The 25,155-nt window shown below is 39.3% G+C and overlaps 1 protein-coding gene and 1 long non-coding RNA gene across 2 annotated transcripts in view; one reads left to right on the top strand and one right to left on the bottom strand.

Moving 5' to 3' along the window:
• si:dkey-106n21.1 (solute carrier family 23 member 1) overlaps nucleotides 1-14,391 on the top strand; it is a 72,026-nt gene extending 57,635 nt beyond the window's left edge. Inside the window, exons 9-12 of the mRNA XM_034685167.1 lie at nucleotides 923-1,087; nucleotides 2,372-2,480; nucleotides 13,873-13,968; nucleotides 14,060-14,391. Coding sequence (XP_034541058.1) covers nucleotides 923-1,087; nucleotides 2,372-2,480; nucleotides 13,873-13,968; nucleotides 14,060-14,244 — 555 coding nt within the window. The 3' untranslated portion in view covers nucleotides 14,245-14,391. The remainder of the gene's footprint in view (nucleotides 1-922; nucleotides 1,088-2,371; nucleotides 2,481-13,872; nucleotides 13,969-14,059) is intronic.
• Nucleotides 14,392-21,600: 7,209 nt separating this feature from the next.
• LOC117814791 overlaps nucleotides 21,601-25,155 on the bottom strand; it is a 39,760-nt gene continuing 36,205 nt past the window's right edge. Inside the window, exons 3-4 of the long non-coding RNA XR_004631628.1 lie at nucleotides 22,152-22,246; nucleotides 21,601-22,024 (exon numbers count right to left, since the gene is read on the bottom strand). This is a non-coding gene — a long non-coding RNA (uncharacterized LOC117814791). The remainder of the gene's footprint in view (nucleotides 22,025-22,151; nucleotides 22,247-25,155) is intronic.

Genomic DNA, 25,155 nt, shown 5'->3' with positions numbered 1-25,155 from the left:
TCAATGATGAGTCCTGAGTCATACGTTTTGATAACATAGAAACAAGGCAGGGCCGACGAGAGCATGAAAAACTTGCAGCAGTTTGATGTTCTGTTTTACAAATAAAGTCCTTCTAAATGCTTAAATTATATTAATGCTTGAAATATATTTTATTTAAAGGGCTGTTTAGGTAGTCAACAAAGAAACATAAAGGACCTGACAGCTGGAGGTTTAAATTGCTGGGGTCAAATTGACCCCGAGGATAAAAGATGTTAGCAAATTGAGGGTAACAGGAGGGTTAATTTTATGTCTTATAAATATGTCGTTTATCCCTCAATGATGACTGAACATTTGGAGTTTTTTCTATCGAGTTTCTCAGTTCCCAGCTTCTTGTTGTTCTTTTACTGGCAGAACTGGGTTTCCACAATATCTCTACAATCTTGCAACAAAAGTAAAAGAGAAAACAACACAGAAAACATCAAAACACAGCAGACCACACAATAGGCTGAAACACTTTGAGCACCTATTAACATCACAAAGAAGAGAACATCAGTAAAGTCTCCTGCACTGGATGATTGAAGACTCTCACTGTAAAAAATGTTGGACTCAACAAACAGGATGTCATTTGCATCTACATGGATTTAGGCTCGAACGGTATGTGATAAGTATACAGTACTGAGCTGGGGTGTCAGTTTGATGTATGCAGCCTGTCTTATTATGACACAGCTTCTTGAGATAAAGGCTGATTCTACCGCTGTGCGTTTTATGGGCTCATCTGTCTGTTTATCTCTCCTCTTCTTTCAGCCGCCAGCTCCTAAAAGTCACAGATTCCCTTTAGAGAATAGGATGTACCTCTACTACTCATTCTTACAAAAAAAACACAAAGCTGACATGGCGAGAATGATTGATTAACCTTGAATCCCTGTGGTCTTTTTTTTACCAGGTGGGCAGCAGACTGGTTCTCCAAACGACTGGCATTCTGATGATCGTCCTGGGAATCTTTGGGAAGTTTGGAGCTGTTTTTATCACTATCCCTGACCCGGTCATCGGCGGCATGTTTCTCGTAATGTTTGGAATGATCGCAGCAGTGGGGATATCAAACCTCCAGGTAAAGACACTTCAGGACTGTAACGTGTCAGAATTTATTAGGTGGACATTAAAACCTCAAGCACTCAATGACTGGTGATTTTGATGGTTTCTCTCCTTTGAAAATCAAGACCACAGGTTCTTGCCCTTCGTGCAACCTAGAACAGGGTTTTGCTTCAGCCATGACCTGACACTTGAAAAAAAACTGACTTTTGCAAATAGTTTGCAGACCTGAACCCTAAATTTCATTAAAAGTGTCGTGCAACAAAAATATATAAAAGAACCAAACAAAATATTTCTTTTATTCTTTTCATCTAGTTCCTTTACAGATATTCAATAAAAACTTCAAGTTTGACTTTTATGGGATTTGGTTTCAAGCAGCAGAGCGTTCTAAAAACTGTGAGAAACCAAAATATCAAAATATCAAAATGTTTCCTTTCTAGTTAAAGCTAAAAAAAAATCATTAAATCATTAGGACAGAGAGATCCAGTCTGACCCAGGATGTAACGCATTATCTCAGGAAGTGCTTGGCCAGTCTTTGCAAATATGAAACATAATAGTTCTTTCTCTCCATACTCCATTGATTATTTTGTTTGTGTAGAGCAGCTGCAGTGGCACGAAGCCTTAGGTGCTAAAACCTTGAGGGAGCAACAGACTTCAGCAGGAAAGGCTGGTATCACAGTTCAGTGGTTTAAAAGACAAACGTGCTCAGCGTGAAACGAAAGAACATGTCAATCAAAAACTGAGGTAATTCACTTGTTCCTTTATTTCACAACCATGGGACTGAGTGGTACCTCTCATCTCTATGTGGATCCTATCCTGTACATTAGTAAATGGACTTGTAACTATATAGCACTTTTCTAGTCTGTCTGACCACTCAAAGTGCCTTCACACACTACTCGTCGCATTCACCCATTCATACACATTCACTCACTGATGGTAGAGGCTACTATTTAGTGAGGGACCATCAGTTTTAGCTAATCTCATTCGTACAAATTCACACACAGTGGAACAAAAGCGGGAGCAATTTGGGGTTCAGTGTTTTGCTCAAGGACCCTTGGGCATGTGACTGCAGGAGCTGGGATCGAACCGCCGACCCTCCCATTGATAGATGACCGACTCAACCCACTGAGCCACAGCCGCCCAAAGGTGTCTCTCACTGTGAAACTCCAGTCTGTGTGCTTTATAGTGTTTTTCTGAGGATAGCTGGCATGTCCCGCTTCTCCTGGATAAGACTCCAGGACCAGGGCAGATATCAGGTCTCTTTGTGGACAAGAACTAATGTGTCTTTTCTTTCTCTCTGCAGTACGTGGACCTGAATTCGTCCCGTAACCTCCTCATTCTGGGCTTCTCTACCTTCAGCGGTCTGGTTTTACCTTCCTGGTTTCACTCGAATCCCGGCATCATTGACACAGGTGATTTTCATACATATTCACCCACCTATGCATGCACACACACACCCACACACACACACATTAACTGCTTGTGACTGTATATTTTTCAGGGCTGTTAGCATGAACAGTTTAAAGTCAAATATGAACACGTTTCTTTCTTGATGGCGTGCTACTTTGCCCCTATCTTGGCACACTGTAGTTAAACGTCCCCCTGCTGCAGCTGTGATGGAAAGCATTGACACCACTGTGCATTTGAACGACACATTTCACATATAAAAAACCCAACAACTTTCAGATGGTTGAGTTGAAAAGTCAAAAGCATTAACACTTCATGTCAAACAGAATTAGAGTATCAGTAAAGTACTTCAAGTTGGAACTACCACCCACCTCAAACGCTGGACAGCTGGGTTGGCTGTGAGAATCGGCACAGACCTGTGGATGAAACTAAATCCAGAAGTTAGCTACAGTGCAATGTGAAGCAACTGACTGCAGGCCAGTCAGCGCTGTGGAAGACTGGGGTCTGAGAGATGTCCTCAGCTTGGCATGTTGAGACAAGTCATCTAGCTTACCATTGTGAGGAACAACAGTTTTACACGCACAGGACCTGTTTTCAACCACACTGGAACTACATCACAAATCAAGACACTGAAGAGAACCGCTTTACATCGTTAATGTGGACTAAAAACTGTTGCAAAATAATGGAATTCTAAATTTGATAAAAATTGCAATCGAGTGCAAAGAGATATATCAATGCATAAAAGCAGTTCTCTTTGACAGCCCTTATATTTTTCAATTGCAACACCAAGATAATGCTTTAACTGAAATTATTGTTGGCCCTTGCATACAAATATAATTATACATCCTTAATTCTCCTTTTGGGGTAGTGTGCTCCTATTTTGCCAAGACAGCCTAGCTGCAGACCCCCACAGTCAGGCCCCTACCTCTGAAAACCTCCACAGTCAGGCCCATACCTCTGCAGACCTCCACGGTCAGGCCCATACCTCTGCAGACCTCCACAGTCGGGCCCATACCTCTGCAGACCTACCCAGTGAAGCCCCTCTACAGTCAGGCCCCTACCTCTGCAGACCTACCCAGTGAATCCCCTCCACATTCAGGCCCATACCTCTGCAGACCTACCCAGTGAAGCCTGTCCACTGTCAGGCCCATACCTCTGCAGACCTACCCAGTGAAGCCCCCCCACAGTCAGGCCCATACCTCTGCAGACCTACCCAGTGAAGCCCCTCCACAGTCAGGCCCATACCTCTGCAGACATATCCAGTGAAGCCCCTCCACAGTCAGGCCCATACCTCTGCAGACCTACCCAGTGAAGCCCCTCCAGTCATGCCCATACTTCTGCAGACCTACCCAGTGAAGCCCCTCTACAGTCAGGCCCATACCTCTGCAGACCTACCCAGTGAAGCCCCTCTACAGTCAGGCCCATACCTCTGCAGACCTACCCAGTGAAGCCCCTCTACAGTCAAGGCCGGAAACACACGCAAAGAGTCTCAAAACTATTTCAAAACAAAAAAATACAAGGCACTGGTTTGACATTCAGTAGTTGTTTTTTTTGAAAATATATTTATTGCTTTTATAAACATAGAAAATACAGACTTGACAACACACAAACAAAGCAAAACTTAAAAAATAAAAGCTAACCCCCCCCCCCCCCCCTCCCAAAAGGAAAAATAAAAAAAACAACAAGAAAGAGCACGTCTGTTGCAATAGCAGCCTTGATCACATTAAAACCTTATCTTAAGCAGTTCTTATTAGGGAAAAAAAAAGAAAAACTTGAAAAAACAAGGACACATTTGCAGCAGGATGGTGCCGTTATGACGCAGAATATTAATGTGTGCCACGAAGAAAGTTCAGCAAAGGGTCCCAGATCTTATTGAACACACTTCCTCTGTCTTCTTTGTGGAATCTCAGTCTCTCAAGGTTCAGAGTGTTCGCCATTTCTCCCAGCCACAGATCAAAGGTGGGCACACAGTCCATCTTCCACACTCTTAGTATTAGCTTTTTTGCAACCACCATTCCGAACAAAACAGCCTTCTTCTCATACTTATCAGTAAAAGATAAGGAGCTTGTAGCTCCAAGGATGGCCACCAGTGGGTCAGGTTTCCAACATTTTCCAAAAGCCTCAGACAAACAGCAAAAGATGTTTTTCCAGTACAATGATAGTTTACTACATGACCAGAATGAGTGCGTTAAATTACCTATTGAGGATTGACATCTATTACAGAGAGGAGAAACATCAGGGAAAAAACTATGCAGTTTTTCCTTAGAGTAATAAAGTCTGTGAAGTGTTTTAAACTGTATAAGATTGTGTCGTACATTGACTGAACAGTCATGTATATTCTTTAAACATTCATCCCAGGTCTCATCTTTTATCTCCACATTTAACTCTTCAGCCCACGTCTGTTTAAGACCCAACGTATTCACCTCATCTATGCTGTGTAAGATTTGATAAAAATGGGAAACAGCCTAGTGTTTAACCGGATCAAATTTATTTATCTCTTCCATGGACTCATGTTTGTTCAGGGTTACAAAATTTGGCAAGTGCTTTCTGACATAATCCCTGATCTGTAAGTATCTGAAAAAATGTGTTGCTGGTATATCGTACACAGCTCTCAAATCGAGCAAATGTAGCAAAACTCCCATTGATATATAAATCTCCTATACTACAGATGCCTTTTTGACTCCAGATGTGAAAACCTATATCATCAAGGCCTGGTGTGAACAAATGGTTCTGACAAATAGGAGTATCTACATACATTTTTGGAGCTTTAATGTATAGTTTTATTTGCTTCCAGATTTTGATGGTGTTCCCAACAACAAAGCTTTTACTAAAATATGACTCCTTAACTACAACAGGGCTGTTAAGGAGAGAGCGCAGGGAACATTTTTTACAAAGCAATCTTTCTATCACTAGCCAGGCAGGGCATGAGTCCGTGGAAGATAATGGACCTTTTTTCCACCAAGCAAGGACGACATTCAGTAGTTTGATTAAAGCCTAAAATAATTGAAAATGTGAAGAATGAAAAAATTTAAGTTTGCACCATAAAGACTTATTTTAAAGACCACTTCCAGACCTGACTGCGGACGTGCATCACTGGGGAGGTCTGCAAAGCTAGGGGCCTGGCTGTGGAGGTCTGCAGCTTGACCCCTCTCCTATTTTGTGCAAATCATATTTCAATGCTGCCAACAAAACTCTGAGAAACTTTTACCCAGAAGGTTAAACATACATTTTAAGTTGAACTGAGAGGGAGTTAAAATAATTTGACAAAGGCCTGACAGCTTTTAATAATTTGTTTTGTCTAAAGCAACAAAATAATGCACATAACTGTCTTGTATTAAGTTGGAAAAAGACGCCTCACTGCCAGATTATCATAGAAAAGATGGATGAGGTTCTGCCAGCCTAAGCTGCCAAAGTGTTTCCAAATCTCACAGGCCAGATGGCAAACACCAGGTAACCTTTAGTCTGGATTTGGAAGTAACAAAGCTCTTTTTGAAGTTGTGTTATCTAACTCTAAAACCTGAATTAGTTTGTTTTTGTATTTAATCCTTTTTTTTTTTTTTTAAATACTGGCCTGCTTGTACCTCAGTTGGGTGTCAAACACCATGGGTTCACTTGGGTGTAAGACACTGTTTGGTCTGTAGGGAGCACTGCTGAGGCTTTTACACTCCCAGTTTGAATACAGTACACATTGACACATGCCTGTTTGGTCATCACTTTGGGTATATGTTCAAGGAAGTCAAATTAACTTAAGTCAAACAGTGCAGGGGTGTAAGTCCCTGGGAGAGCGCGCCTGTGAGTGTTTGTCTTTATTACTACTGACATGAGGTAACTACAGTTACAGCACCAGGGGAGAGAAGACTGAGGGAAACGGGGCATTTTCAAACACAATTCTACAGCATTAGAAATCCCCACTCATCCTCTAACTATGTGTGGTTTCTAAAGTTCTGTTTCTACTTATTCAGCCTGCTAATGACTCCATAGCTTTAATGATGTAAACCTATTAGCATGAGCTGTAAAAAAAAAAAAGTCCTCACAGCTTTTTGTGAACCCGGTTTTCGACGTAGCAGCGCTTGAAAAAGGCTGAATGCTCACAAATTTATAAATGTTTACAAAGTTCCAGAAACCACTCTAGTCTCTATATCAAACAGAGGTGGGAGAAGGAGTCTGGCCTGGAGATAGCTGAGGAAGACTGGTGTGATATTTGGGAGGGTCAGGCTAGGACCACCAACTCTAGATCATGGCGTGAATTCTGCTGGAAGTGTACAATACGGTATTCTATTACCCCTAAAATGTAATTTAAACAGCAAGCCTCTAAGGGACTTGATGAATGTTGGAGGAAGTGTGGTACATCTGTGGCATTTTCGTGTGTTTTGGGTCGGCCCTCTAATTCATTCTTACTGGCAAGAGCTGGCAAAAGAAATAAGGATTATTTTTGGAGTTGAAGTTGTTTCCTTCTTTGTCACATTATACCTTTTTAAAATTCCTAATGGACTTAAGTCTCAGGACAGGTGTCTTTACAAAAGCATCTTGGCTGCAAACGAAAAAGCCATCACGCACAAGTGGATGGAGACAAAACCATTAACAAAGGACGACTGGACTGCAATTGTAATTGAAATATATTCCATGGAAAAACTCACCTTCTTCTTAAGACTACAAGCTAATGACTGTGGGAAGTACTGGAGAAAATGGAACTCATACACCAGAGTTTGTAACCTTTCATCTGTGTAGACTTTTAGACTTTAGACTTTAGACTTTATTGTCCCCTTGGGGGAAATTCTTTTCCATAGCACCATCTGTGTTTCCACAGACATAGACGAAGACACTCACAAAAAGACATACATTCCTCAACTCTGCTAATCAAACTATCCACAGAGGCATCAACACTCAAACAGAGAAAGTGGTGTTATTCAGCGAGGCCTGTTGTTCAGGGTCCCTAATACAGCAGGGATCAGGCTCTTGCCAAGGCGAGCTCTTCTACACCTCGGTACCTTGTACCTGCGTCCTGAGGGGAGTGGGATGAGGTGGGTGTTTAGTGGATGTGTGATGTCCTGTTCTATTGAGGTTGTGATGCGCCTGATGGCCCTGTTTAAGTCTGTGAGGTTTGGTGTGGGGAGACTGATTATTTTAGAAGCTGTGGTGGTGATGCGTGCGAGTTTTGCCTTGTTTTTGTTTTTTTGAGCTTTTTACCTTTATTATATAGGACAGCTGAAGAGAGACAGGAAATTTGGGGAGTAGAGAGTGGGGAAAGACATGCAGGAAATGATCGACCAGTCGGGAATCGAACCAGCGACCCCTGCGACGAGGACTTGTAGCCTCTGTACGTGGGGCGCTTAGACCGCTAAGCCACCAGCGCCCCAGTTTTGCCTTGTTTTTAACAGATAGCATGTTTCAGAAGCAGGCGGAGCAGTACAGGAGGATGGATTGAATCATGCTTTGATACAGCAGCAGGAGGAGACGGGGGGCAACATAGAGTCCTTTGAGTTTACTGACAGTCTTTGATGGCTCCTTTTTTTGAATGTCACTGGTGTGCTGGTTGAAAGTGAATTGATTGTCCAATGTTAGATGACATCGACCTGTCTTTCCACCCACCGTTATGGGGAATGTAAAATCTATCTACAATAAGGTGGATGAGCTAACCCAGCACCAGAGGGAATACTGGCAGAGTAGCATCATGCTAACAGAGCTAACACCAGACACCAATGCCACATTGAAAGGATTTCACCTGCTGTGGGCGGACAGGATACAGGAGAGCGGGACTGGACGGGCTGGTGAAGAACGCCGGCTTGGTCCTGGATTCTGTGGAGGTGGAGGCTGACGGGAGAGTTGTTGCCAAGCTGTTGTCTCTGATGGACATTTCTATCCTATATATATTCTTGTTGAAATTCTTGTACAGGACACCTTCTTGTTTGCTGCTGTAACTCCATTAATTTCCCCGTTGTGGGTTCAAATAAGATAAGATAAGATAAGATATTACTTTATTGATTCCCCAATGGGGAAATTCAGTTGTTACAGCAACCCAGACATAAGTACAATCAAGAAAGAAGTTTCAATAAGTACAAAATAAGTACAAAATAAGTACAAAATAAGTACAAAATAAAATAAAAATAAAATAAAATAAAAATAAAATAAAAATAAAATAAAAATAAAACAAAAATAAAACAAAATAACATAAAATAAAAAAAAATAAAAAAAATAAAAGATTAATTAATTAATTAATTAATTAAAAAAATTAAATAAAAATAAAAATAAGTAAAATAAAATAGATAAATAGAGCTAGAGTACAATATAGATATATACAATATTACAAATGGAATTTAAATTAAATAGCAGTAATTACAGGCAGTATTAAAAAAAAAAATGTTTCAGTAGTGACAGGTTGACATGGTGTGATTATGGTTGGTAATGACAAATTAAGCAATAAATAGAAAGAATATTTGTATGTAATATGACCATGGGTTGTACTTAGAATAGTAATGTAATTTAACAAAATATAATATAATAAATAAAGGAGTATCTTATCTAATCTTATCTTACTCCAAGGTATTTAAAGCTGTAGATAATATATATTGTTTTGTACTATTGAATGGCCTGGAACGACCTCCCTTTTGTTTTATTTAATTTAATTTAATTCAACTTTTCCCTTTGTAAACCTGAAACTGAAATGAAAAGAAAGTAAAAAAGAAAAGGGCTGAATAGGGGAATTGAGTGTAAACAAGGGTCATAGAGGGTAAAGTTCTCACACATCCCTGCAGAGTTGAATCCTGGTTTAATCAGGGTTTAGCGGCAACACTGGGTTGGTTGTATATTCTAGTTCACACAAATGGAGGTGGTTGTGCGAGAAAAGCTGGTGGATTATGTCTTTGTTGCTTTATTAGTGTCACAACTGGTCGGTTTGGTGTGCAGAGGAAAGAAAGGGAAGAAAACTGGGAAGATTAGAAACCTACATGACTTTAACTGCTATAAGAAATATGATCAGACAAACACATAAAATTAATATTAGACAAATTCTTATGATTATTAGTCACATTTATACCTCAAATCTGTGTTATCTGATTTTGTGTGTTTTCTGTAAAGCACATTTACTTTCACAAACGCACACAAAAAGCAGAATCCCATTACATCGATCGAGCCATGAAACTACAATCCAACAAATTAAATTAGACCTTTTGAAGCTCCTACAAATACAAGTCCGCCACCTACTAAGAAGCCCCACCAAAAGAGCAATCCTCAAGATTAAACAGCTCTTCTCTGCAGACATAAGACCTTGATCCCATGAGTCATGTGATGCAAGTGTCTCCCAGGAAAGTCCTAATCAAGTGCAACACTGGGCATGAGGGCTTGTCTGGTTTTCGCAGGTCTAGGCTGCTTACCTCCCAATCCTCTTGGCTAGCCCCCATGTCACTGGCTGTAATCTGCCCGGCTCAGATAAAGCACTCTTGCCCCTGAGTTTTTCTCCAGCCTCAACACTCTACTGATAGCTCAACACAAGAGAAGGCCTGTCAGCGTGCAGTGTAAACAAACTGCTGCTCATCCAGACTTCTTAGATGCACAGGCTGTGGGATTTAGATCCACTCGGCGGGTGCCTTGAACTTTTGACTGCTTGCTCACTGGGCAGGAAATGTGTATAAATGTGTATGTGAGTGTGCTGAGATGGGCCCTTTGAACAAGATTGCGGTCAGAGTCAAACTACGTCAGCGCTGTTTGTAATTCTTGATTCAATTCAATACAATTTCATCAGGAAATTTGCTGCCGGAGGGGCATTATGAGAGCAGGAGCATGCAGGCATCCACAGATTGAATGGGTCTCTGTGTTCACCCATGTGCTGGTGCTAGCACATGCCATATGAAAGGCCAGGCCTTACTCAGGGAATCTGAGTGCCATGGTGGTCAAGTGATTACACCAACAACTTTCACACGTATAAACATCAGTCTGTTGGTTCTTCGTGAACCTGCAGGTGTCACAGGACTCTCCTGAGAAGGTGTGCAGGCTTTCTTCTATACATTTTCAAACTGCTCTGCAATGAGGCCTTCAAAGGGAGCTCACATAGCAGCGATGCTTTTCTCTTGTAAAACTATTATTACAGACAAAGCACCCGTTGCTGTTTTATAATGAGAACGTTTCAAACCTATAACAGATAGTAAGAATGAAGGGTGCATATCTTTATTGTAGTATTTTTGTAAAATTTCTCCAGAACTAAAGCTTTTGTGATGTTTCTGTTAATATGGCTGGAGAAAACCTTGCGTAGGTGTAGGTCTGAACACGTTGTTGCTGTTTTGCATTAACATTAAAGCTGGGCTTTAAAAATAAATTTTATAAATGCTGCAAAGATCATCTTCTTTGAATGGGTGTGTATGTGGTTTCCGGTGTTTCTGCAGCCAGCCTCAAGTGGACGCTCGATGACCTGCGATTTATAACACTTCCACAGGGGCTTCATATTTTGAGACCGGAGGTTGACGCTTGATTTATCCACAGAAAAGCAGTAACATATTGAACATAACTTTTGGACAGTAAAGCCATATTGATAGTTTTCATTGTACTTGGCCATGTATGTTGAATGCATGTATGAGATAATGCCACCAAACTGCCAAAAAATGATCCACATTAGACTCAGGATCATAAATGGGATTTATAAATAATGAAAGAGGCTCTGTTGGAACAGGCTTGCATATACATTTTATTAATGCTGCAAAGATCGTCTTTTTAATGGGTGTGTATGTGGTTTACAGTGTTTTTGCAGCCAGCCTCAAGTGAACACTCAATGAACTGCAGTTTATAACACTTCCACATGGGCTTCATATTTTGAGACCGGAGGTTGCCGCTTGATGTATCTACAGAAAAGCAGTAATATATAGAATTTTTGCAACATGACTTTTTGACAGTAAAGCCATACTGATAGTTTTCATTGTACTTGGCCATGTATGTTGAATGCATGTATGAGATAATGCCACCAAACTGCCAAAAAATGATCCACATGAGACTCAGGATCATAAATGGGATTTATAAATAATGAAAGAGGCTCTGTTGGAACAGGCTTGCATATACATTTTATTAATGCTGCAAAGATCGTCTTTTTAATGGGTGTGTATTTGGTGTCCAGTGTTTCTGCAGCCAGCCTCAAGTGAACACTCAATGAACTGCAGTTTATAACACTTCCACATGGGCTTCATATTTTGAGACCAGAGGTTGCTGTTGATTAATGCACAGAAAAGCTGATATATATTGAATTTTTGCAACATAACTTTTTGACAGTAAAGCCATATTGATAGTTTTCATTGTACTTGGCCATGTATGTTGAATGCATGTATGAGATAATGCCACCAAACTGCCAAAAAATGATCCACATTAGACTCAGGATCATAAATGGGATTTCTAAATAATGAAAGAGGCTCTGTTGGAACAGGCTTGCATATACATTTTATTAATGCTGCAAAGATCGTCTTTTTAATAGGTGTGTACGTGGTTTACAGTGTTTCTGCAGCCAGCCTCAAGTGAACACTCAATGAACTGCAGTTTATAACACTTCCACATGGGCTTCATATTTTGAGACCAGAGGTTGCTGTTGATTAATGCACAGAAAAGCTGATATATATTGAATTTTTGCAACATAACTTTTTGACAGTAAAGCCATACTGATAGTTTTCATTGTACTTGGCCATGTTTGTTGAATGCATGTATGAGATAATGCCACCAAACTGCCAAAAAATGATCCACATGAGACTCAGGATCATAAATGGGATTTCTAAATAATGAAAGGGGCTCTGTTGGAACAGGCTTGCATATACATTTTATTAATGCTGCAAAGATTATCTTTTTTAATGGGTATGTATAACATTTCCACAGGGGCTTAATATTTTGAGACCGGAGGTTGCTGTTGATTAATGCACAGAAAAGCTGATATATATTGAATTTTTGCAACATAACTTTTTGACAGTAAAGCCATATTGATAGTTTTCATTGTGCTTGGCCATGTTTGTTGAATGCATGTATGAGATAATGCCACCAAACTGCCAAAAAATGATCCACATGAGACTCAGGATCATAAATGGGATTTCTAAATAATGAAAGGGGCTCTGTTGGAACAGGCTTGCATATACATTTTATTAATGCTGCAAAGATTATCTTTTTTAATGGGTATGTATGTGGTTTCTGGTGTTTCTGCAGCCAGCCTCAAGTGAACGCTCAATGAACTGCAGTTTATAACACTTCCACATGGGCTTCATATTTTGAGACCGGAGGTTGCCGCTTGATGTATCTACAGAAAAGCAGTAATATATAGAATTTTTGCAACTCAACTTTTTGACAGTAAAGCCATATTGATAGTTTTCATTGTACTTGGCCATGTTTGTTGAATGCATGTATGAGATAATGCCACCAAACTGCCAAAAAACGATCCACATGAGACTCAGGAGAAGACGAGGATCAAAAATGGGATTTCTAAATAATGAAAGGGGCTCTGTTGGAACAGGATTGCATATACATTTTATTAATGCTGCAAAGATTGTCTTTTTAATGGGTGTGTACATGGTTTACAGTGTTTCTGCAGCCAGCCTCAAGTGAACGCTCAATGAACTGCAGTTTATAACACTTCCACATGGGCTTCATATTTTGAGACTGGAGGTTGCCGCTTGATGTATCTACAGAAAAGCAGTAATATATAGAATTTTTGCAACACAACTTTTTGACAGTAAAGCCATATTGATAGTTTTCATTGTATTTGGCCATGTTTGTTGAATGCATGTATGAGATAATGCCAAAAAATGATCCACATGAGACTCAGGATCATAAATGGGATTTCTAGATAATGAAAGGGGCTCTGTTGGAACAGGCTTGCATATACATTTTTTTTCAATCTGGGAAGTCAATATTTTATGAAGTCTTTGAGTTCTTAAAGTCATTGGCAATCTCAAATGTCAGCAAATAAACCCATACTACCTTCCCGTTGAGATTTCATTTTGGTAATACAAATATGTATAGCTGTGAATCCGGTAAAATGATCCTTTCATTTCATACATGTTCAAGAACTGTATATTTTGACACATTAACATGTCATCCTCAGAAATGTTTTGATTGCTGAAGTTAAACAGACAGCCTGTTTTTGTTCATGTGGAGCGGTACATTTTCAACACATGGCAACATGAGCTGTCCAACAAAAGCCAGAAAGCATGTATGTGTTAAATCCAACAGATGGATGGAGGCAGAACTGGCTGTTATTCTGTCCCGCAGGATTTACTGTTAGTGGGTTTCCCTTTGAGGGAGCTTTTTTATTTCTTTAAGTTTTCTTTAAGGCCACTCGTTGACCTTCTTGTGGAATATGGATAGCTTTTCCACAGGATCTATTGGTAAATCTCCTGAAGGGTAAAAAAAAAATGACAGTATCTTTATTGGCTCTGTTTGAAGGTATCAAAGAGCTGGACCAAGTGATCGTAGTGCTCTTCACCACACACATGTTCATCGGAGGATTCTTTGGGTTCATCCTGGACAACACCATCCCAGGTATGACCGCATCATTTTGCTGCAATAAAACAATCAAACCTTTCCATTTTATATCAGCTGACCTTTCTGTTTACCTTCCTTTCTTTACAAGGCACTGATAAAGAGCGAGGCATCAAGAGCTGGCAGGTGAAGGTGCAAGCGGGAAACAACACCATGTGTGACCCTTCTTGCTATGATATCCCTTTCTGCAACAGTCTGCTAAAACGCTTTCGATGTTTCCAGTACCTGCCCTTCCTCCCGTCTTACAAGTCAAACCAACAGGCCACATCTAATTAATGAGGGGGTTCACTTGAAAGGTAGCATCTGTGTCAAGCAGTATTTGGAGAGCATTAAAAAACACAAAGAGGAAAAAGTGGAACAAAAATTTGCTTTAATTCTGACTCAAACATCGTCGGTCCAAAAGTGAATGGGTCGGTGAGTCACTGTGATGCCTTTAAGCTTTACTTTCCCTCCTCTTTAAAGAACATGCAGCTTTATTAATTGGATTAAACCATTAATTGGATTAACATCTATTTAACCCTAAAACTTCTGATCTTCCCTCAGAGTTCAATCTCCAAAACAGGCATAACAGTTAAGTGTTTATATTATCTGTATGTTTACACAGCCTGTTGTCAGCCGGTTGTGTCTTTAACCTGCGCCCACACTGGACTGAAGCTGGACTGGGTTATTATGGCACCACTTGATTTGATAGAAAAAACTAATCTGAAAAGAATAAAATAATCCTCAGTAAGTGGGGCTCTAATAAAAAGTAGTATTTAATCTAAATATTATATTTTCTGGAGCACAACAAAATCATATTTTGTTATATACAATGACATACTCATAAATACACACTAACTTTTTTAAATTTCCAGAATAATGCAGAGAAGCTTTGTCTTTTTAAAGCTGGAACACATCTAAATTAACCACCTCAGATTGTTTCTAGAGCCTCATTCCCACGGGATTAGTGTTGACCCGTTAATGCAATATGGTGCATATTGCCTTTTTGTATCTATTAAGAAAGAGCCTAGTGCTCTGCTTTATTCTGTAGAAGCTTATGAACTCTATACGGTTTATCCCAAAGTTTCTAATGCACTGGAAGTTTACTGGATGTGTTCTTCTCTTTATGAAAATACATACTGACAGCCAGATTAACAGTCAGGGAATTTTAGCCCATATTTGGCCAATCTGGGAATAAACTCCTTACCAAAAAAGTTCTTCACCAATGTGTTCATAAAGGTCTCTAATAACAAATATTATAGGTTTAATCTCAACTCCTGTAGCAAAATCTGTGACAGCTACTTAAAGTTTTGTACCTGGAATCTTATTGGTGAAAATTTTTAAATGATTAATTCTGCCTTCAGCAGCTTGTGAGGGGTCAAACTAGGGGTTATTTGGGATTTTGAATTCATTGCAAACATCTGTTTTGCACAAAAAACTCCTTGGTGGAAAAACGGCCATGCCATGCTGGAGCCTATCCCAGCTGGCTTCAGGCAGGGTACACCCTGGACAGGTTGCCAACCCATCACAGGGCTAGGTGAAGACAGTCCTCATCACAATTACAGCTTGTGAATGTGATGAGCTCCTTTTGGAGGCACTGGATCTAGTGTTTGAACAGGCTCATAACTGTGAACCCCTTTCATTAATCTGTTGTCTCTGGAGTCCTGCATCCAGTCCTGGGTTTGGAGCTGCAACTAACAATTTAAACCAGTTGGGGTTTACTAGGCAGAGATACAGAATCACAAATACTACTTCCTCAGTGACAAGAATGGAGTCGACATCTCTAGTCCTTCTGGCTCTTCCAAATCCCAAATAACCCCCAGTTTGACACCTCACTAGATGCTGAAGGCAGAATTAAACATTTAAAAATTTTCACCAATAAGGTGTCACGTATATTGCTACAGGAGTTGAGTTTAAATCTTTTAAAGCTAGGGTTGGCAGTCTCTGAAAACTAGCATGAATTTGAATGTAGCATTTTAAAAAATACAAATAAATATGGCTGCTGTTAGTACTCACAACTGTCATTCTAGCATTATCCAGTTGTACAAGTGACACGATATCAGGAGAAAAGTTATAACACATATATAATACTGTAACAGCTCTAATGTTTGTTAAACGTGTTCAGCGTAGATGCTCTTAATTCCTACAGTGTTGACAGTCAATGAAGGCATCAGGAGAGGTGTAGAGTGTGTGAGCGGGAGAGAGGAGAGACAAGAGGAGAAGTTCTTCATTCATTCAAACATTGATTGTTGCTTTGTTGGTTGTTGTGATCACGGCCGACAGGGACCGGTTATTAAAGCTCAAAGTGTTCACGAATCGGCTCGTCATCACTACAGCGTCCGGACGGACGCTACGATACATATACATTTTCTGTAGGACTTAGTAAATGTCATTCATTCTTCTGCTTGTCAGAGCCCCCGTGGTGAGAGCTTTTTAGACTCTGATCCGGACTACAGTCCTGAGCAAAGCCCCTCATCGGGTCAGAGGGGACAGGCCCGAGGTGGAGCTAGATGGGCAGTCAGTAGAGTCAGGGGAAGCAGCGGCAGGGGACGGGGACTCCGAGGAGTGCACGCCGGGGAAATGTACGCGCAGGAGGCGGGCAGAACAGCAGGACGGGATTTGAATGGTTTAAAATTTTGGCACCCAAAAAAGGCTGATTGGTTGTTTTTTTCCCAGGTTTACTCCGGCTGTAGATAGCAGCTTTTCTTCGCTCTTTTTTAAGAACACATTATGTATTGATTGCCATCAGGACGTAAAGATCATTTTAACCAGTATAACAAAAAGTGTATCTAAATCTGATTACCAACCCCAGCTTTAATATGTGTTATTATGAACACATTGATGAAGACATTTTTGGTAAGGAATTTATTCCCTGATTTTCAAATGTTTCCCTAACTATAAGCAAAGAACAGCAAGACAAACTTATAAACAGAAGTAAACACATCCACACACTTTTTAAAAGTTCACATGCATTTTTTAAATGAGCACCACATGTTTCCATCACCCATGTTCGCAAACTGCCTCTTTTCTTTCATGTAATAAATCAAATTGACTTGCATTTTGAAATATATTTCATGCATTTACTAAACTGATGCACTTTTTCATAATAATAATGTCATGACGCTGCACTGAGGCCACTGCTCAGATGGTATGAACATGTTGTGAGCCCTGCGTTTTCAGTAGGATCATAACTGCTCAACCAATCAGAGTACCTCACACCAACAGATCATTCATGGACAGCTTTTTTATTAAAGTAACTTAATGTGATGTTTTTAGGATCATTGCTTTATACATTTTCATTTTGTTTTTTGTCGCTGTATAAAAGTACAATTTTGATATAAACATGATACTTTTACGAGTATATAATATATAATTTTACTAATTCCTGTAACATACTGTAATTTCTAATCCTTTGTAAACTGTGACAATCAAGGGTTGTTGTCCAAGATGTTTTGAAGTTAATAAAGACTTTTAATATCACATGTTGTGCTTGGAACATTTCAATTGCACTGAAAAAATTCAACCTGCTATTGATACAAGAGGAAGAGTCAGTCGGCCTAATCCTCTGTTCACCATGAATGTATTTATATACTTTTAAGCCTTTAATTGTGCAGATTTCTTTCGTTTGTTTGTCTGGTATGGCTGAAAACAAAGTGATGAATGTTTAGAGAGTGAGCCATCGTAGTAAAGCTGCAGACCTGACAGCTGAAACTCTATCCATAAACCCAAATTCAGAGCCTGGTCTAAACTAACTCCGCTTATCACCGTGAGCCCTCCTTTCACATTGGACATCTTTAGTGTTCTGTAAAACACTTAATTATTGCTTTCTTAACATTTTGATTTGTTAATGCACTCTTAAATGTTATTATCTTGATGTGCAATCTTTCAGAAGGACAAACTTTATAGCCTGGAACAGCTCTGAGGAAAGAGAGGTTGTATTTCTTTCAACAGCTCTTAGGATCTCTCAAGTCTACCTGAACCAACTCATCCTTTACAGTCTATGAGCACACCTGCTTCCTGGCACTGAACACATCCATTTGAATCATTTATCCACCTCTCCAAGGGATACAGAGATAGATTGTGGTAATTATATTATGAACACTGTCAGACCATGATTACACTTTGCTAAATGTGATGACAGATTTGCAGTTCACCATTGTGGAAGTTAAGTGCTCGTGAATAAGAATGAATGGAGGTATTGTGTGAATGGAAAAACACGTATTGTAACCCTGAAGTATGTTTTTACTGGCAACTTTGCCAATATAAGATGGGCTTGCCATCACAAATGTGCACTTAAGAAAATTGGTAAAAGAAAAAAAAGGGGGGCGTGAAGAAATGAACCTGCAGGCCTCTTTGTTCTAGTAACCCATGAGAGAAGGGTTGCGCAAACTTAAAGAAGTGTAATAAAGCAGTAATAAAGAAGCTAGATGAAAACTAGAAAGGTAGGAGGAAGAGGGCTGTTGCTTTGAATGAGTGTTGGCACAGGGAGGGCCTGTACTGTAAAAATTTAAACTTAAAATTGTTGGCCTGAAAATGATTTTTTGGTTAAGTAAACAAAACATGTTACATTTTGTTTCAAACTACATCAAAGTAGTTATCTCAACTACCTGTATGAAGTTTGTTGTGCAAAGTTGGTCTCATTTCATGAGTTAGGTTGGCAAAACTTGAAAGTATGGGTTTGAGGCTTGGCGAAATTATTTGTATGTATGCTTCAGGCAAAGAATGGGTCTCCAACTCAAATCTACAGGGGTCTTCCACACTTTCAATTCCCCACATGTGGCACCATCTCTCCTGTCCTGTGTGTATTTGATCGCCCTAAAGGTGAGTATTTTGTTTGAGTATTGTATTGAAACTCTAGCTTTACAGTTGGTCAGTTGATGGTGAGTTGATTACCAGTTAATGTAACAGGGTTCCCACTCTTTTCCAGAGATCATTTTCCAGGACATTTCCAGGACATTTTCAGTGATGATCAAGCTGGTATGACAGTCTAAATTGAGTTCCTAATTTAGTTCCTAAATAGACTAATATGTTCCTCTCAGTGGAAGTCTACATTGAAAGACGTGCAGTCTATGGCTAGCCATGAAATCATCTCTTACATGCTTAAAAATGATGGCAAATTAATTATAGAACAATGCAACCACAGATGCACTGCACTTTATTAGTGCAACCAAGTAACAATGATGGCCTCTCATCTCAGCTTTCTCTTTTCGCAAAACATATAAAATTAGCTAAGAAAAAAACTAAAGAGCCTGCAAAGAAATCTGGAAGCTGCCTTACTGAAATAAATAAATAAATAATAATAATAATCATGAGAGGATCAGTGCATTGATTGACCTAAATAGAACTGAAGGACAAAAATGGCCACAAATGTTGAATGGGGATGTTTTGTGTTTTTAACCTTGTCAGGTCACACGCAGTCATGTTGGAATAATTTTCCAGGACAATCTATGATTTTCCAGGACATTTAACTTTTTCTCCCATTTTCCAGGGGTTTTCCAGTACTGGAAAACTGGTCAACTGTTTTCCAGGTTTTCCAGGACACATGGGAACCCTGTGTAACTTTAATTTGTTTAGTTAGTTTAATAAAGCATGGTCATTACCAATAGTTAGCTGCCTTGAACATTAGCTAGCCACCTTGCAAGTGGGAAACCAGTGCAGTAACATGCAGTAACAAGGGAACATTTTCTGAACAAAGAATAATAAGCTGGCACAACTTTCACTTCTTAGTATGTAGAACTCAAAACTGTAAGTTACACTACATATGATCTCAACAAAACAAGTTATCTCAACAAAAACTCATCAGTTGGCTCAAATGTAAGACTTCTAGAACTAAAAATTTAGTGAAGACAGTTGCCTTGAAATTTTGAGTTTTCACAGCTTTTCCATTTTAACAGTATGTATCCACTGGCAGCATTTTTTGTGCTGTCAAAAATGCAGTTCCATGTTTTCAGTGCTCAGTAGTTAATGCACAAATACTTTTTGTGTCAGCTGTTTTTCCTTCCTGCACCCACAGCAATCTCATGCTTTCTATTGTCACTTCTCCATTCCTGACCAATCAAAGCCAAGAAGGGGCTGGACTTCTGATTTGGGTCCAACATTTAGAGCACCATCACACTTACTATGTCACTTCTCACTGACCAATCAAAACCACTTCTGATATCAACTTTGCCAACAACAATGGAGGAGGTTTAGAAGAAACTAACCAAACTCTTGTTTAAGGGTACGGTTCAAGGTCTAGATATACTGTAGTTTCTATCAATTGAGTCCCATTTTTAAAAGTTCATTGAGTAAAAGCAAATATGAAGCATACAGGGTAATTTAAAATAGACTTAACTGTCACTAATAAGGGAAACAGAAATGATTGGAGAGACTTTTTGCAACATGGCAACAGTTGGCGCAGTGAGAGGTGAGTGTTTTGGGGGGTTGCCAGTGCAAAAGTAGTGGACACAGGACCTTAGGGGACCACTTGTTGAAAGAGTTGCCTGCTCTCTGTCTTTATGCATAAATGTGCCACAAATGTATTATTTCAGAATTCAGACACCTACTGTTTCTTGATCTTCATGTTCACCAAGGATGTTCTGAAGTGACTGATTTCCACAGTTCATGGCCTCTGCCGTTTTCCATCTTGGAAGCAGCCATCCTGTGCAAGTGGAGATGAACAGTTGGCGCAGTGAGAGGTGAGTGTTTTGGGGGTTGCCAGTGCAAAAGTAGTGGACACAGGACCTTAGGGGACCACTTGTTGAAAGAGTTGCCTGCTCTCTGTGTTTTTGTGCTGAACAAAAGTTTTCCATCTGAAATCAGACTCTCAAGAAGTTCACCGTACATGAATATAAATATTGTCTGTGGATTTCCAGGTGAGACGATTACACTTTGTAAATGTAAGCTAACATAACACACTGGAAGAACTTGATGTTAAAGTACTTCTACTAGGTGTCATCTTTATCCACTTTGAGTTCAGCGGTAGAGAGGATGTTTACATTAGTTACCAAATATAGATATTGGGCTCCCTGTGACTGTGCAGACACAAGATCCTCAAAACTTCTATGCAGGTCTGTGAATGTGCATCAGTACGTATGCATCCACATGTTCCAGCATTTCAACATTCTTTATTTTTACAAACAAGCTTTGAAGTTTATGTTGGACCAATGTTTTGTCTTGAGCTTCATCTATACTGATACAGAAAAGCTGGGAAATCTCTTCCTTTCACAGGATTAGGGTCTATAGTATATCCGACAGTACAGATTACTCTGTAGTCTAGCCTTTAGTCTCTTGATCAGGTACAGCACCGTGCAACTTAGGTCAAAAGTTTAATCCCCTGTGGTATTTACTGTTTATCTTTAAGTGCAATGTGCCTTTGTAGTATAAAAACAACCATGCTGCACACGGATTTGTCGGACCCCTTTGCTTATGATAAAACAGGCGCCACACAGGACACTTGGATTAGGGTGAAGTTTTTCAAATGAAACAGGACAATTCAGCACATCAAACTGAATAAGGAACTCTGTGGCTACAAAGTTTTACTCTGGGTGAACCTTCTTAAGTTAATCAAGTTCTTACCTCTCATGAACTCATCCAGAATGAGGATATTCAAAGCAAGGAAGCACTCCAATGAGACGCACACACTTTCTTTGAGATCAACTATTTGAAGTGCTTTTTAGGTTTTGGTTTATTCCTATGATCAAACAAAGGAATGGGACTTCTCCAGTTCTTTAAAAAAAATGCATAATCATCAATAATGTATTTATAGCACAGAGCAAGCCACAGCATTGTTCTCTTGTAAATTGATTCCACCCCACTTGGACTCCCAAAAAAAGTTAAAACAGGTTAAGGGTGGCCAATTTGCTGTTATCACAAGGATTACCATAAATTATGCATATTCAGTGAAGGTGGAGTTGGGGCAGCTGTGGCTGAGTAGTTGAGTTAGTTGGTGGTTCATTCCCAGGGTACAGTAGTCTATGAGTGCATGTCGAAGTGTCCCTGGCTCAGACACTAAACCCAAAGTTGCTCCTGAAGGTGTGTCAATGTTCATGATTTTGACTTAAACCAATAGGAAGTTGGGCACTTCACACAACAGCATCTGCCATCAGTGTGTGAAAGGGTGAATGAAACATTTTGTGTTACAACTTTTTCAGTTGTCTGACGACTACAAAAGCTTTATGCATAAATGTGCCACAAATGTATTATTTCAGAATTCAGACACCTACTGTTTCTTGATTTTGATGTTCACCAAGGATGTTCTGAAGTGACTGATTTCCACAGTTCATGGCCTCTGCCGTTTTCCATCTTGGAAGCAGCCATCCTGTGCAAGTGGAGATGAAATGTATGTCACTAGGTGTGTCGACGAGACATTGGGCATGCACAGATAAAACTCAGCCAGAAGACAATTAGAAACACTGTTGATATGGGACAAGTTTAAGTGTTATCAGTTCAGTTGAGGTGTTTATAAGGAGCATTTTATATTAGGAATAATCAGAATATTCTGCTCCATGTGAATTCAGCTAGTGTATAATCCCACTTGGAGCCAAGGCTGCCATCCCTCACAATAAAGACTGTCTGTTGCCATTGTGAAAGCAATTATAGTATGTAATGACGAATGTGTGTCAAAGCAACTCTAACCCCTATCTTTCACACTGAGATAAGATAAGATATTACTTTATTGATCCCCCGGGGGGGAAATTCAGTTGTTACAGCAACTCAGACATAAGTACAATCAAGAAGAAGTTTCAATAAGTAAAATAAAATAAAATAAGTACAAATAAAAATAGATAAATAAAGATAGAATACAATTTAGATATATACAATATTACAAATGGAATTAGAGTAAATAGCAGTAATTACAGGCAGTAGTAAAAATTATTCAGTAGTAACAGGTTGACATAACAATAAATATGGGTATGTAATATGACCGTGAGTTGTAGTAAACAATAATAATGTAATATAACATAATATAATAGGGCAAAGATAATTATAATGCATTATAATGCCAGCAGTAGTCAATATTATGCATTATAATGCCAGCAGTAGTCAATAGTATGCATTATAATGCCAGCAGCAGTCAATATTATGCATTATAGTGCCAGCAGTAGTCAATATTATGCATTATAATGCCAGCAGCAGTCAATATTATGCATTATAGTGCCAGCAGTAGTCAACATTATGCATTATAATGCCAGCAGTAGTCAATATTATGCATTATAGTGCCAGCAGTAGTCAATATTATGCATTATAATGCCAGCAGCAGTCAATATTATGCATTATAGTGCCAGCAGCAGTCAATATTATGCATTATAGTGCCAGCAGCAGTCAATATTATGCATTATAATGCCAGCAGTAGTCAAATGCAGACAATATGATTCTATATATATCCAAAACTATGTATCTTTTATTTGCAAAATCATTTTGCAGAACTTCAAACATAAGCAGTCCAGTCCACACTATGGCCTGCACACATGAACACAACCTATCAGCTGTGTCCATGTTGATAACTATGATACTAATAATGCATAAAACTCAAGCCCATTTCACTGTGGTGGCTGAAGATAACAATGCCATGTTATGGAATGCACCTTAATTGGTTTGTTCATATGACATATAATTGTGTTTACTACCTACTATCGTCACCAGCTGGTTGTTTCCACTTATAATATGTCTTTACAACAAACATTGTGATTGTCATCTTTTGTGACGTATTTAAAAATAGGGCCACGCACTTTGCAAAGCATATGTGGAGGCCATGTGGTTTGGCAGAGTGCCAAGTTTGACAGTAAGACTGTCAGTAGGTCAAGGACCAGAGCAGTTGCACAGATACACATTTAAGATGGGTGTCTTCTCTTGCAACATGGTTGGCATAAATCTAACAGGATTACTCAATCCTAATCAGGGTTGAGCTGTCTTGACGGGCGCAAGTGTTAATTTCGTGAAGAGACACCTTCAGCCACAATACTCTGAACGTGAGGTATTAGAGAGAGTCTGTCAAGGCATTACCAGCCATGGCTTTTCTAGCCACTAGAAACGTGACTCATCGTGAGAGATGTGCCAACTCTGAGCTGAAGGTCCTTCAGTTCTGGTATGAGGAGTAAAACTCCACTTAAAGAATTAAATCAATACTGCGTTGTGGCATTCAACGTAATTAGCACTAATGATGAAAAACACTTATCAGTTTTTATAAATTGGAATAATCCTTATTATTAAAAGGCAGAAAAATCCTAATCTCTTTGATGTGTTTGTGTAGCGCCTAAGAGCGCTTAATACTAAATTTTCAATGCTTTCAAACCAACCAACTGGAAGTTATTTTAAAACATACAAAGAACATTTTAAGGCAGATTTTAATTCTAGGTGCTGAAAATCAATTCTGGAAATGAATCTTCAAATGCAACAAAGAACAATAGATTAGAGAATGGAGTGAAAGACGGTGCAGATTTCCTTTAGCTTAAGCTCTTTAATGCAGCTTTACACTAAGGTACACTGTATTAAATTACAGTAGTCCATGTGTCCAACAAAGCTGGAAAATCTTTATTACGCCACGACAGTAATGGAAGGTCTACAAGTTGGTCAGTGTCAAAGGGTTCTGGGTAATGTGTTCACTCCTTGATTCACCCCAGAAAGGTTCAGAGGTCACTGCTCTACATGCCTCGTGCACTTTGCACAATAAACTCAATGACATGCTTCAGACTGGGCTTGTTTTTCTTCTTATAAAGTACAGTTGAAGCAGGCTGAAGTAGCTGTCCAGTGTTCAAACGATCCACTGATGTCTAACTCTCAGGAACAAAGGGCAAGTTAGATGTTTATATACTTCCAATAAAGTCGTATAAAGTTACAATTATCCAATATGTGCCTGTAAACATACATTTACCGTCTAAATGTTGTAAAGCTATCTCATTACATATCTTACAACACATGTTTATTGTTTTACAACACTCTCACTCTTACTAATTACATTCATGTGGCTTTAATTCACATTGGTCAAACATCTACAGAGGAACTGTAATGCAACTTTGATTATGTTTACTGTACATTACGCATCATTATTTTAGAGCACAGATCATGCCGGGAGGTCAGAGTCAATTGTGTCATGCTTCAAGCCGGTCATGACTTTGTGGAGACCTATAGGCACATGCTCTGCAGAGAAGACAGAACCTGGCTCTATGTCAACAAATTGTCCTTTCAAGCTGTGTTCTTGTTTATTTTTATGTTCTAATGAGTTCCAAC

The sequence above is a fragment of the Notolabrus celidotus genome, chromosome 6 (genome assembly GCF_009762535.1).
Source record: "Notolabrus celidotus isolate fNotCel1 chromosome 6, fNotCel1.pri, whole genome shotgun sequence".
Taxonomy (NCBI): domain Eukaryota; kingdom Metazoa; phylum Chordata; class Actinopteri; order Labriformes; family Labridae; genus Notolabrus; species Notolabrus celidotus.
The sequence above is the reverse complement of the archived record's forward strand: the minus strand, read 5'-3'. Positions and strand labels throughout refer to the sequence as shown.